Here is a 15,153-nt window from a genome sequence, read left to right as displayed (position 1 = left end):
TTATTATCCTGATATTTTTTTTAATTTTATTTTTTATTATTTATTTATTTAACTTTTAACATTCATTTTCACAAAATTTTGGGTTCCAAATTTTCTCCCATTTTATCCCCTCCCCCCACCCCAAAACACCGAGCATTCTAATTGCCCTTATCACCAATCTCCTCTCTCTTCTATCATCCATCTCTGCCCTTGTCTCCATCTTCTCTTTTGTCCTGTAGGGCCAAATAACTTCCTATACCTCTTTACCAGTATTTCTTATTTCCTAGTGGCAAGAAAAGCACTCGACAGTTGTTCCTAAAACTTTGAGTTCCAACTTCTTTTCCTCCCTCTCTCCCCACCCCTTCGCTTTGGAAGGCAAGCAATTCAATATAGGCCAAATCTGTGTAGTTTTGCAAATGACTTCCATAATAGTCGTGTTGTATAAGACTAACTATATTTCCCTCCATCCTATCCTGTCCCCCGTTACTTCTACTCTCTCTTTTGATCCTGTCCCTCCTCATGAGTGTTGACCTCAAATTGCTCCCTCCTCCCCATGCCCTCCCTTCCATCATCCCCCCCACCCTGCTTATACCCTTATCCCCCACTTTCCTGTATTGTAACATAGGTTTTCATATTAAAATGAGTGTGCATTTTATTCTTTCCTTTAATGGAATGTGATGAGAGTAAACTTCATGTTTTCTTTCACCTCCCCTCTTTATCCCTCAACTAATAAGTCTTTTGCTTGCCTCTTTTATGAGAGATAATTTGACCCTTTCCATTTCTCCCTTTCTCCTCCCAATATATTTCTCTCTCACTGCTTGAATTCATTTTTTAAAGATATGATCCCATCCTCTTCAAATCACTCTGTGCACTCTGCCTCTATGTGCGTGTGCATGTGCATGTACGTGTGTGTGTGTGTGTATGTGTGTGTAATCCCACCCAGTACCAAGATACTGAATAGTTTCAAGACTTACAAGTATTGTTTTTTCCATGTAGGAATGTAAACAGTTCAACTTTTGCAAGTCCCTTATGACTTCTCTTTCCTGTTTACCTTTTCATGCTTCCCTTCATTCTTGTGTTTGAAAGTCAAATTTTCTTTTCAGCTCTGGTCTTTTCATCAAGAATGCTTGAAAGTCCTCTATTTCATTGAAAGACCAATTTTTCCCCTGAAGTATTATACTCAGTTTTGCTGGGTAGGTGATTCTTGGTTTTAGTCCTAGTTCCTTTGACTTCTGGAATATCCTGTTCCATGCTCTTTGATCCCTTAATGTAGAAGCTGCTAGATCTTGTATTATCCTGATTGTATTTCCACAATATTTGAATGGTTTCTTTCTAGCTGCTTGCAATATTTTCTCCTTGACCTGGGAACTCTGGAATTTGGCCACAATGTTCCTAGAAGTTTCTCTTTTTGGATCTCTTTCAGGCAGTGATCTGTGAATTCCTTGAATATTTATTTTGCCCTCTGGTTCTAGAATCTCAGGGCAGTTTTGCTTGATAATTTCATGAAAGATGATGTCTAGGCTCTTTTTTGATCATGGCTTTCAGGTAGTCCTATAATTTTTGAATTGTCTCTTCTAGATCTATTTTCCAGGTCAGTTGTTTTTGCAATGAGATATTTCACATTATCTTCCATTTTTTCATTCTTTTAGTTTTGTTTTGTGATTTCTTGGTTTCTCATAAAGTCATTAGCCTCCATCTGTTCCTTTCTAATTTTGAAAGAACTATTTTCTTCAGTGAGCTTTTGGACCTCCTTTTCCATTTGGCTGATTCTGCTTTTGAAAGCGTTCTTCTCCTCATTGGCTTTTTGAACCTCTTTTGCCAATTGAGTTAACCTATTTTTCAAGGTGTTATTTTCTTCAGCATTTTTGGGTCTCCTTTAGCAGGGTGTTTACTTGTTTTTCATGCTTTGCTTGCATGTCTCTCATTTCTCTTCCCAGTTTTTCCTCCACCTCTCTAACTTGATTTTCAAAATTCTTTTTGAGCTCTTCTGTGACCTAAGCCCATTGAGTGGGCTGGGATACAGAAGGCTTGACTTCTGTGTCTTTCCCTGATGGTAAGCATTGTTCTTCCTCATCAGAGAGGAAGGGAGGAAATACCTGTTCACCAAGAAAGTAACCTTCTATAGTCTTATTTTTTTTTTCCCTTTTCTGGGCATTTTCCCAGCCAGTGACTTGACTTCTGAATATTCTCTTCACACCCACTTTGCTTCCAAGTCTGCCCAGCCAGCACTTGGGTCTGAAATTCAAATGCTGCTTCCCAGCCTCCGTGCTTTGGTGGGGGTGGGGCTGCTATCCAGTGTGAGATTAAGTTCAGGTGCTCAGGTGGGAGCAGGGCCGCCTCACCGGGGCTCAGTTCCCTTAGGGTTTTTAGGTGGAGATCTTCAACAATGGATCCGGGCTCTTGTCTGCTTGGGGATCCCCAGTCTGCTTCCACCTCCGCTGCTGCCTCCCAAGGGGGCCTGAGTTATGGGGGCATCCCACTCCCCTCTCGGCAAGTCGAGGAGACTCTCTCACCAACCTTTGGGGCCCATGGGCAGAGAGACCCACGTGGACACTGGAGATTCTGTCCCTGAAGCCTGCTTGGATCCACTCCTCTCGGTACCATGTGGCCAAGGCAGGGCTGGACTCTGCTCAGGGTCCGCAGTGTGAAGGACCTTTTGTGAGAAGTTTTCAGGTCACTCTGGAACAGAAATCTCATCTGCTCCATTGTTCTGTGGCTTCTGCTGCTCCAGAATTTATTAGGAGTTCTTTTTTACAGATATTTTATGGGCTGTGGGTTTGGAGGTAGCATATGTGTGTCTTTCTACTCCACCATCTTGGCTCCGCCCACTATCTTGATTTTTTTAAATGAGGAAATAGAGGCAAGTTTAAGAAACTTGCTCAGGGTCACATACTTAGTGGCTGTCTCTAAGGTCAGATTTGGACTCTAGTCTTCCTGATTTCAGACCTACCATTCTATCCAGAGGCACCACCCAGCTACTTCTAGGTGCCTCTTCATATATGAAATAGTGATATTGATTCATTTTTCTTGGTGAATTGAAATAGAATTAAGTTCCCTGTTTACCTTTTTAATGCTATTTTTACTCTAGCTTTGTCTGAAATCACGAGTACTACTGTTGCTTTTTTAAAATTCACCTGGATAAAACACAATGAAATTCACCTAAAGCAGAATTAAATTTTCACCCAAACATTAGTATAATTTGGTATGCGTTTATGTGTTTCTTATAAACAACTCTTTGGACTCTGTTTTGTAAACTATATTCTTACCTTCTCCTATTTCCTGGGTAATTTGATCATCTTCATACTTGTGATTATCATTATCAATTGCATATTGCCCTCCATCCTGTCCTCTTACTCTTTTTTTTCTTTTTTTTGCTCCCCATCCTTACAAAAAGGTGGTAAAAAGAGGAATTTGCTTAACATTCAGTGATCTATAACTGAAGTGATCTCTTTGCCCACTGCTCCTCTTTTCTTCCTCTTATCTAGTCCCCAACTCAAATTCTTATTCTTCCTTTCCCCTGAATTTTCTCTTCATGATCCATCACATTCACAGTGGATTTTGTTTTGCTTGGACCATTGCCCCATTGCTCTAAACAATCCCGTTCCCCTGCTATCCCCATATTCCCTGCTAAGGTGAATGTATTTTTGCACCAAAATTCTGAGTGATTGTGTGTGTGAATGTGTGTGCGTGTGACAGAGAGAGAGAGAGAGAGAGAGAGAGAGAGAGGGAGTGTACGTTAAACCCTCTATTGTCCAGTTCAGGTGAAAGTAACTTTCACATCACACATTCCCCTTTATCTTCCTCCATATTTACACACACTTCATCATCATCCTCTGGCTATGTGAGATACTAAGTTCCTCCCCCATCTCCTCATTTTTTTCCTAATATATTTCCCTTCTCATCCTTTTCCTTAAAAACATTCTTTTGTAAGGCACCTCTTTAGGCCACTTCTTCTTTCATTCCGACTTTGAGGTCAAAGTTCAGTGGGTGGATGTCCCTGATCAGGACACTGTGTGGTCTTCTCTCCCCTCTGAGGTTTCCAAAGTCAAGATCCTGCCTCTTCTGATTCTCACTACTGCTGGAGTTTGCCCAGTCAGGGCCCTTTTAGGACCTCCTTGAGCTGATAACTTTTGGACTGTTTCCTCTTCCAGGGCTCTTAGCTTCTGCTCATTTTTTTTTCTTTCACCCTGGTTTGGATAAATCAACTTCCTCAAGTATCACTTTAGATTTAAGGGTTACTGACTGATCTGCTAGTCTTCTTAAACCATCATTGGAATAAACTTGGAAGAGTTGAGTCCTCTGCACCTTTCATATGACCATCTTTCCCTGGAATAGAAAGAAAGTATTGAACCCTTATTATATGTAAGACACTATGCCAGATGTTAGGGATACAAAGACAAAAGCAATGGCACAATCCCTGCTAACATAGAGGTTTTATTTCTATAGATGATAGAATGTATGTCTATAGAAAATAAATAGAAGTTACTTTATTGGACAACAGCAAAGGCACTAGCAGCTGGAAAGATCAGGAAATAGATCATGTAGGAAATGGGACTTAAACTGAATTTTGAAGGAAACTAGGAATTCTAAAAGATGAAGATGAGAACAAAGTGCATTCCAACATGGAAGTACATCCTGGAATAGAAAACAAAAATAGGAGATTGAACAGTTGATTTAATGGTAACATGGGTGGAGAAAAAAATGAAATAAGTAATAAGTCTGAAAAGGTGAATGACAGCTTGTGGAGGGCACTAATTTTCTTATCATAAAGCTCTTCCTTGATTTTAGCCACATGCCTCCTTCAACAACCACAGTACTCAATCCAAACCAGAGAAAAATGACTAAGGGTCCCGGTATTCCATATCATCTCCTTTCTGAGCCTTGAGAAATATTCACAATTCAGGATTTACCCATATACTACCTGGAAAGCACCTAGCACATGGCAGATGCTGACAAAATGCTCATATCTTTCCTTTTACAATAAATAAGTCAAAGAGTTATTGACATCAAACAATATTTTCTTGACTTTCATGGTGTGAGAAAAGCTGACCAGTGCTTGTAAATGTGGGCAGTGTCACTCTGGTCATCTGGTTGCCTTCTCTGGCTCTGTGATTAATGACGATGCACATATGCTAACAACTGGAACTGCATGTTCCAAGTTCACTTTCAACAAGACCTGGCCACTAGAAGAGGCAGAGTTGTCGTTCATCCCCTCTGGACAGGAGATCAAAGCCACCTCAAGTCAAGGATCAGGGAGGGAGGCATAGCACAATTAACAACAGACGAAGGAATGTAATTAAATTTTTATTTATTTATTTTATTTATCTATATAATGCTACTATATGCCAGCAAATGTGTTAAAAATAAATATAAAAACAAAAGGGAAATAGTCTCTATCTTTAATGATCTTACATTCTTCTGAGGTAAATCAGGAGACACTCAGATAAGACAATGTATAGCGAAAGTAATCTCAGGGAGACAACATTAATGATTGGGGGTAACAGACTGGTAAAGATTTCATGTAGGACATCCTCACCCTCAAACTAATCCTTGCTGACAGCTGAGGATTCTAAGAGATAGCAATGAAGGAGCATACTCCAAACATAGGAGCCAGCCTGGAAAGGAGGAGAAAATTAGAGGTTGTACTCTCATGTCTGGGGAGAAGCAAATAGAATACTTTGGCTAGAACATGGAGTACATGGTAGAGAGCAATGTTTATTTACTCTAAAAAAATAGGGTGGAGCTAAATTGTGAATGACCTTAAATACCAAACCCAGGAGTTGGTATTTTATCCTAGAAATAAAAGGGAGCCACTAAAGGTTCTTCAACAAAGCAGTAATATGTTCAAACCTGTGCCTAGGGACACCTCGATGGCTAAAGTCAGCTACAGGACACACTGAATAGAGTACCACTCCAGGAGTCAAGAACACCTGAATTCAAATCCAGCATTAGACACTTTCTAGCTATGTGAACTCAGCCAAGTCATTCAACTCCAATAGGTTTCTAAAAGAAATTAAGTCTGTGAGTCTAAGAAATTATCTGAACATTCACAAAATCACAACCACCAGGGTATCATTAGGGTGATCTTTTTAGATAGGGCAAATTGAGTTAGAGATAGAATTTAGATCACATCTGCTGATGTCAGAATCAAGGGAGCTAGACACAGGCTGAAGACCCATACAAGTTCAGAGTAAGACTTACAAATTCATGGAGTTAATGACTGCAAAAGGACAGATCTGGATGGGGAATGTTCATATCCTAGTGATGATGGAAATCAGAGGAGCTGGACAGAAGCAATATAAACAAGACTTACCTCCTAATTTAGATCAAGCCAAATTCTGCATCTCTTCCAATATATCTAAGTTCCTTAAAGGTTACCCTGATATATCTGTGTCTCGATGTCCTCAATCCCTTTTATAATGACTTCCACATAATAAGTACCTAATAAATCCTTGTTCAACTGATGGGAATACTCCCTGTCACTGGAAAATTTTTTCAGCTTATTCTCTGATAGTTCTGATCAGCAACTCAGTTATTGTCACTGAACACAGTCAATGGAATGCCAAGCCACAGAGGAAGCAAGGGCTCCATTTTAAGGTTCTAGTGCAGAGAGGGGTCCCAAGCCCACAGACAGTGGTGCCTGAGGTGGGTCAAAACTGGCAAATAATACTGAAGCCAAATCATTTGTACTGGGTTCTCAATCCATGTGAATCCCTCTCAAACTGCAGCACTAGACTCAGCACTTATATACTCAAGAACCACAGAATTCAAATCATAGAATCTCAGTGTTAAAAGTAATCTTAAGAAGGTCAGTGTCCAGTTCACAACCTTGTCCACCACAACCACTACCCTTCTACTTGGACACTTCAAGATGCATATATATCTCCTTTAGATACAGGCTTCCTAGTCCCTCTACTCCAACACATATCTGAATAACTCTTCAAAATTGGTCATTCAGCCTGCACTTGAAGCACAAACCTTAAAACAGTTTCAAAATCAGGATATTAGATGAAAACTGACAAAGATTCCTGACATCTTCAGAAAAGGAAAGATATCTTTCTGAAAGAGGAGACCCTTCTTAACCATAATCCTCCAGGAATTCCCCTACTGTATAAAAGATCTACGGGTTCAGGACCCTCTCCTTTTACAATGATTGGGACATGGTGGTGAAGAAGATGAAATAGGTGGGATGATATGTAATTCAGGGCAAAATTGATTTAGGAATTTATTTACTTTGACTATACATTTTACAACAAATATTTTGTTTTTCTTTCTCTTTTAGTGGAAAGCATGGGGGTGGAAAAACAATGTTTGGTACTTGAAAAATATAAATTTGAAAATATATAAAATTTATATATAAAAATATAAATTTGAAAAATAAAAAATTTGAAGAAAAAGCAGAGATCAGGAAACATCTGTAAATTTACCAGAAAGGAAGCCGAGCCAACCATTGGACCCTGCAAGGACCTCAAAAGTGTTTTATTTTGCGCCTTAGGGTTCCCATCACCTCCTTTTTCCTCAGGGTATAGATAAAAGGGTTGAGCATAGGGGTTACAACTGTGTAGAAAAGGGAGACAATTTGGTCCTTGTCTTGAGTATTGTTGAGTCCTGGTTTCATGTAGGAGATAGTCCCAGTCCCAAAGAAGAGAGTGACAGTCATTAGGTGGGAAGAGCAGGTAGAGAAGACTTTTTGGCGGCACTGAGCAGAAGCTACCTCAAGGATGGTAATGAGAATTCAAACATAGGAAAACAGGATCAGAGCAAAGAGAGTTATGACAAAGAGGAAGGCAGGAGCAAGATTCGCAACCTCCCCCAGAATGTGTCTCCCCTTGCCAGTCTAAAAACAGGCAAAATATCACATAGGAAGTGGTGGACAATGTTAGTACCATGAAAAGGCAAGGTGTAGATGAATATGGAGTGGGTGGTGCCTGTGATGATGCCCATCAGATAGGAAGCACCCACCATTACCACACATACTTTCCAATTCATCAACATGGCATAATGCAGGGGCTGACAAATGGCAGCATAACTATCATAAGTCATGGCAGTGAGCAGGCAGGATTCAGCACTGCCAAAGAGGGCAAAAAAATTCATCTGGATGAAGAAGCTGGTGGAAGACATCGCAGGATGAGAACAGAGGAGGTCAGTCAGCATCCTAGGCACAGTGGTCATAGTGTAAAGGATGTCTATCGTAGAGAGGTGTCGAAGGAAGAAGTACATGGGAGCGCCCAGGGCTGGGTCCAACACAGTAAGGGTGATGATCAAGGGGTTGCCCAGCAAAGTGACCAAATAAACAAAGAGCACTCCCCAAAAGAGGGCACCCTGGTAGGCCCCCAAATATGAGAATCCCAACAAAATAAACTCAGTCACTGCTGTCCCATTAGCATCGTCCATGTCCCTACATCTACATCTAGGAACAGGACCAAAAGAGAATTGTTTAAAGGACCAAAGAAGAGAATGAAAGAAATAAACGGTTGTACTAAGAAAGATCTGGGTTAGAGAAGAAAATAATTTCCCAGTTGCAGAGACTTTTATGGATTATCTGTGGGATTAGAATGTCCTTTCTGAGAAAACTACAAGATAAATTATTTGTCATCTATCAAAAGGAAAGTAAGATCTAACCTGGAAGCAGGTTGTGGTATGTAACATCATGGTGAACCCTTCCACTTCACAAAGTTCTTGTTTTTATGAACAAAAACCTCAATCATTGAGTATTAAAGGAAGCTGAAGATGTGAACAGATATAAGCAGGAAGAGAGAAGTATGAGAGGTGAATAAAAGACAGAAAGAAACAGGGAGAGAGTGGAAAGAGGACAGGAGGAAAGAGAGAAGAGAAAAGTGAAGACAGAGCAAGAAAGAAAAGGAGGAACACTTTGAGGCAGACAGAGTAAGACAAAAAATAAAGAGAGAATTACAGGGGGAGGAGCCAAGATGGCAGAGTAGAAAGGTACACATATGCTAGCTCCAAACCCACAGCCCATAAAATACCTGTAAAGAAGAACTCCCAACAAATTCTGGAGCAGCAGAAGCCACAGAACAATGGAGTGGAGGAGATTTCTGTTCCAGAGAGAACTGAAAAACCACCACCAAAGGTCCGTCGAGCACTGGACTGGAGCAAAGCCCAGCCCTGCCTTGGCTGTGCCACACCAAGAGGAGCAGATCCCAGCAGGCTTCAGGGATGGAATCTCCAGAGGCCACACAGGTCCCTCTACCCGCAGGTGGCAAAGGTCAGTGAGAGGGTCTCTTTGACTGGCCAAGAGGTGAGTGGGGTGTCCCCATAACTCAGGCCCCCTCGGGAGACAGCAGCAGAGGAAGCAGCATACAGGGGCTCCCAAAGCAGGCAGGAGCCTGGATCCATTGTTGAAGGTCTCTGAATAAACCCCCTGAGGGAACTGAGCCCGTGAGGTGGCCCTGCCCCCACCTGAGCACCTAAACTTAATATCACACTGAATAGCAACCCTGCCCCACCCAGAGCCCTGAGGCTGGGAAGCAGCATTTGAATCTCAGACCCCAAGCCCTATGGGTGTATCTGGAGGTGTGGTGGGTGTGGAGAGGACACTCAGAAGTCAATTCACTGGCTGGGAAAATGCCCAGAAAAGGGGAAAAAAAATAAGACCAAAGAAGGTTACTTTTTTGGTGAACAGATATCTCCTCCCTTCTTTTAAGATGATGAAGAACAATGCTTACCATCAGGGAAAGACACAGAAGCCAAGGCTTCTGTATCCCACACATACAAAATAAATATTCCATGGGCTCAGGTCATGGAAGAGCTCAAAAAGGATTTTAAAAATCAAGTTAGAGAGGTGGAGGAAAAACTGGGAAGAGAAATGAGAGAGATGCAGGAAAAGCATGAACAGCAGGTCAATACCTTGCTAAAGGAGGCCCAAAAAAAATGCTGAAGAAAATAACATCTTGAAAAATAGGCTAACTGAATTGGCAAAAGAGGTTCAAAAAGCCAATGAGGAGAAGAATGCTTACAAAAGCAGAATTGGCCAAATGGAAAAGGAGGTCCAAAAGCTCACTGAAGAAAATAATTCTTTCAAAATTAGAAAGGAACAGATGGAGGGTAATGACTTTATGAGAAACCAAGAAATCACAAAACAAAACTAAAAGAATGAAACAATGGAAGATAATGTGAAATATCTCATTGGAAAAAACAACTGACCTGGAAAATAGATCTAGAAGAGAGAATTTAAAAATTATAGGACGACCTGAAAGCCATGATCAAAAAAGAGCCTAGACATCATCTTTCATGAAATTATCAAGCAAAACTGCCCTGAGATTCTAGAACCAGAGGGCAAAATAAATATTCAAGGAATCCACAGAACACCACCTGAAAGAGATCCAAAAAGAGAAACTCCTAGGAACATTGTGGCCAAATTCCAGAGTTCCCAGGTCAAGGAGAAAATATTGCAAGCAGCTAGAAAGAAACCATTCAAATATTGTGGAAATACAATCAGGATAATACAAGATCTAGCAGCTTCTACATTAAGGGATCGAAGGACATGGAATAGGATATTCCAGAAGTCAAAGGAACTAGGACTAAAACCAAGAATCACCTACCCAGCAAAACTGAGTATAACACTTCATGGGAAAAAATGGTCTTTCAATGACATAGAGGACTTTCAAGCATTCTTGATGAAAAGACCAGAGCTGAAAAGAAAATTTGACTTCCAAACACAAGAATGAAGAGAAGCATGAAAAGATAAACAGGAAAGAGAGGTCATAAGGGACTTTACTAAAGTTGAACTGTTTACAATCCTGCATCGAAAGGCATTATTTGTAACTTGAACCTTTTCAGTATCTGGGTAGTTGGTGGGATTACATACACACACACACACACACACACAGACAGACAGAGAGCACAGAGTGAATGGAATAGGATGGGATCATATCTTTAAAAAATGAAATCAAGCAGTGAGAGAGAAATATATTGGGAGGAGAAAGGGAGAAATTGAATGGGGCAAATTTTCTCTCATAAAAGAGGCAGGCAAAAAACTTATTAGTGGAGGGATAAAGAGGGGAGATGAGAGAAAAACATGAAGTTTACTCTCATCACATTCCACTAAAGGAAGGAATAAAATGCACACTCATTTTGGTATGAAAACCTACCTTACAATACAGGAAAGTGGGGGATAAGGGGATAAGCAGGGTGGGGGGGATGATGGAAGGGAGGGCATGGGGAGGAGGGAGCAATTCGAGGTTGACACTCATGGGGAGGGACAGGATCAAAAGAGAGAATAGAAGTAATGGGGGACAGGATAGGATGGAGGGAAATATAGTTAGTCTTATACAACACGACTATTATGGAAGTCATTTGCAAAACTACACAGATTTGGCCTATATTGAATTGCTTGCCTTCCAAAGCGAAGGGGTGGGGAGAGAGGGAGGAAAAGAAGTTGGAACTCAAAGTTTTAGGAACAACTGTCGAGTGCTTTTCTTGCCACTAGGAAATAAGAAATACTGGTAAAGAGGTATAGGAAGTTATTTGGCCCTACAGGACAAAAGAGAAGATGGGGACAAGGGAAGGGAGGGATGATAGAAGAGAGGGCAGATTGGTGATAGGGGCAATTAGAATGCTCGGTGTTTTGGGGTGGGGGAAGGGGATAAAAGGGGAGAAAATTTGGAATCCAAAATTTTGTGAAAATGCATGTCTAAATTTAAATAAATTTAAAAAAATAATTCCTGAGGTGCCATGTCACACCCATCAGATTGGCTAATATGACAAAAAAGTAAAGTGACAAATGTTGGAGAGGATATGGGAAAACTGGGACACTGATGCACTGCTGGAAAAATTGGGTATTGCTCTAACCGTTCTGGAGAGCAACGTGGAACTGTGCCCAAAGGGCTACAAAATTGTGCATACCTTTGAACCAGCAATACCACTACTAGGTCTGTACCCAGAGATCATACAAAAAGGGAAAAGGACGCACATGCAAAAATATTTGTAGCAATCCTTTACATGGGGGCAAAATGTTGGAAACTGAAGGGATGCCCCTCAATGGGGAAATTGTTGAACAAGATGTGGTATACGAATGTAATAGAATGCTATTGTGCAATAAGAAAAGAGGAACAGGCAGATTTCAGAAAACCCTGGAAAGACTTGTACAAACTGACGCAAAGTGAAATAAGCAGAACCAGGAAGACATTGTACACAGCATCAGCAACATTGTGTGATGATCAGCTTTTCTTAGCAGCACAATGATCCAATGACTTGTACTTGCACAAAGGACTCACAAAGGAAAATGCCGTTCCTCTCCAGATAAAGAATGGATGAATTATGTGTGCAGATTGAAGCATAATTTTTTTTACTTACTTTATTCATTCTTTTTTGTGAGTTGTTTTTTTCCTTTTGTTCTATTTCTTCTTTCACAGCAGTGACTAATATGGAAATACGTTTCACATGATGGCACCTGTATAACCTGTACCAAATTGCCTACCATTTTAGGAAGTGGGAAGGGGAGGGAGGGAGAAAAATTTAAAACTCAAAACCCTGTAAAAATTAATGCTAAAAATTGTCTTGACATGTAATGGAGAGGGGAGGGAAGATAAAATACTTGTTTTCAAAAACAAAAAACAAACAAAACAAACAAAAAAACAACAAAAAATACAAAAAAAAAGATTAATATAGGACAAAGAAAAGGTAACCTTGTTATATCTGTGTCTCTGTGTCTGTAGCTCCTTGTACAATGTCTTACATGTAGTAAGCACTTAATGAAAACTTCTTGAACTGATGTGAGTACTCCCTGCCACTGGTAAAATTTTACAAAGCTTATTCTGTGATAGTTCTGACCATCAAAGTAGGGGCAATGGACATAGCCGAAGGAATGCTTTACCACAGAAGAAGAACAAGCCTCTATATCAAGGTTCCAGTGCAGAGAGGGGTCCCAAGCCCTAGGGTGTAAGATACGTCAAAGCTGGCATTTCATACTCACACTAAATTATTCACACTGTGTCCCTTAATTCATGTGAATCTCTCTGAAACTGTACCACTAAACTCAACACATAGTGATATACTCAATACTCCCAAATAATACCACAGAATTCAAATCACAGAATCTCTGCTAAAAGTAACTTTAAGGAGGTCAGTATCCAGCTCACCTCTTCCACCCCAACCACTGCCCTTCTACTTGGAGACTTCAGCACACATGTTTGTATGCTACAGACCAATGCTGCCTAGTCTCTGTAGTCCAACCCATACCTGAATATCCCTCCAAAGTAGTCATTTAGCCTTCACTTGAAGCACAAACCTGAAAACAGCTACCAGATCATGACTTTAGATGAAAGCTGCCAAATTTCTGGGACCTTCACAAAAGGAAGAAGGCCTTCTGAAAGACCAGGCCCATCTCAATCATAATTGTCCAGGAATCTCCCTAATGTACAAAAGATTTAGGTGTTCAGACCCCACTCCTTTTACAAAGATCAGATCATGGTGGTGAAAAATGCTAAATATGCAGAAGATTTACTTTGGGGCAAAATTGACTTGGGAATTTGTTTTCCTTGATGATAGAGACTGCAGGAGAGGGGTCAAGGAGTGGAAGAACAAATAAAAATGTTTGGTATTTGAAAAGTATGCTTTTTTTTGTTTAAAGATCAAAAAGCATCTCTCAACTCATCAAAAAAGGAACCCAAACAAACTGCTAGAACAGGCAAGGACTTCAAAGGTCTTTTGTTACCTTGCGCCTCAAGACTCCCATCACCTCCTTGTTCCTCAGGGTATAGATAAAAGGATTGAGCATGGGAGTTACAACTGTGTAGAAAAGGGAGAAGGTTTGGTCCTTGTCCTGAGTAGCACTGGCTCCCGGTTGCATATAGGCAATTGTGGCACTCCCAAAAAAGAGTGTAACAACCAGTAAGTGGGAAGAACAGGTAGAGAAGACTTTTTGGCGGCCCTGAGCAGAGGCTACCCCAAGGATGGTAATGAGAATTCGAACATAGGAAAACAGGATCAGAGCAAAGGGAATCATGCTAAAGAGTATGGTGAGAACAAGGTTCCCAATCTCCCCCCAGAATGTGTCTCCACTTGCCAGACTCAAAACAGCCAAATTGTCACATATGAAGTGGTGAACAAGGTTGGTGCCATGGAAGGGTAAGGTAAAGATGCATATGGAGTTAGTGGTGCCTGTTCTAATGCCCATTAGATAAGAAGCACCCACCATACCCACACATACCTGCTGATTCATCAGCATGGCATAATGCAGGAGCTGACAAATGGCAGCATAACGGTCATAGGCCATGGCAGTGAGCAGGCAGCATTCAGCAATGCCAAAGAGAGCAAAGAAATACATCTGAGTGAAGCAGCTGGCAGGAGACATGGCAGGATGAGAGCAGAGGAAGTCAGTCAGCATCCTAGGCACAATAGTTGTAGTGTAGAGGATCTCTATCACAGAGAGGTGTCGAAGGAAAAAGTACATGGGAGTGCTCAGGGCTGAGTCCAGCAGGGTAACAGTGATGATCAGGGAGTTGCCCAACAAAGTGACCAAGTAGACAAGGAGCACTCCCCAAAAGAGGGCACTCTGGTAGGCCCCCAAATATGAGAATCCCAACAAAATGAACTCAGTCACTGCTGTCCCATTAGCATCATCCATGTCCCTAAATCTGCATTTGACAACTGAACGAAAGGACAGTAGTTAATAGTCCCAAAGGAAAAAAAAAAAAAACTGGTTCAATAAGAGAGATCCAGATTAAAGAAGAAAACAAATTCCCAAGGGTGGAGATTGTGATGGATGAGCAAAAAAGTATGAAATAACTTTTTTTAACTTATCAGAAGAAAAATGCAAAATCTAGCCTGCATACAGGTTACTGCATATAACATCAATGTGGTCCTTTCCATCTCATAAAGCCCTCAGTTCTATGGGCAAAAATCTTAGTCTTTGAGCTGTAAAGGTAACTGACAAAGTGAATAGATACAGGAAAATTTTATGTTGAGAAGGGAGAGAAAATAGAAAAAGAGAGAGAACAGAGTGAATGGAGAGAGCAGAGGAACACTTTGAGGCAGAGAGTGAAACGTAGAAGACAAAGAGAGAGAAACTGGGAAACTTTAACCTTCAGATATGATCTCCATCACCCATGGGTGTCCCTCCCAGAGCCCCTGTTAGAGGTAACAGCAACAAGCAACCATTCCCATGTGATTCCGTGGTTTACTATCCCTGAACTAAAGCCCATGGGGAGTCTG

The 15,153-nt window shown here is 40.9% G+C and overlaps 1 protein-coding gene and 1 pseudogene across 1 annotated transcript; both read right to left on the bottom strand.

Annotated features, from left to right (window-relative positions):
• Positions 1-7,447: 7,447 nt before the first annotated feature.
• LOC140531425 (olfactory receptor 10P22-like) lies at positions 7,448-8,373 on the bottom strand (annotated as a pseudogene).
• A 5,263-nt stretch (positions 8,374-13,636) lies between these two features.
• Positions 13,637-14,566, bottom strand: LOC140531424 (olfactory receptor 10P22-like). The gene has a single exon (XM_072650372.1). It carries the CDS (start codon positions 14,564-14,566, stop codon positions 13,637-13,639), a length of 930 nt encoding a protein of 309 aa, XP_072506473.1.
• Positions 14,567-15,153: the final 587 nt, after the last annotated feature.

This window comes from Notamacropus eugenii, chromosome 3 (assembly GCF_028372415.1).
Source record: "Notamacropus eugenii isolate mMacEug1 chromosome 3, mMacEug1.pri_v2, whole genome shotgun sequence".
Taxonomy (NCBI): domain Eukaryota; kingdom Metazoa; phylum Chordata; class Mammalia; order Diprotodontia; family Macropodidae; genus Notamacropus; species Notamacropus eugenii.
This window is presented reverse-complemented; position numbering and strand designations above follow the sequence as displayed.

What these genes read in the sequence shown, in the direction of transcription:
- LOC140531424 (XM_072650372.1), bottom strand. Translation starts at nt 14,566, where the DNA reads ATGGATGATGCTAATGGGACAGCAGTGACTGAGTTCATTTTGTTGGGA.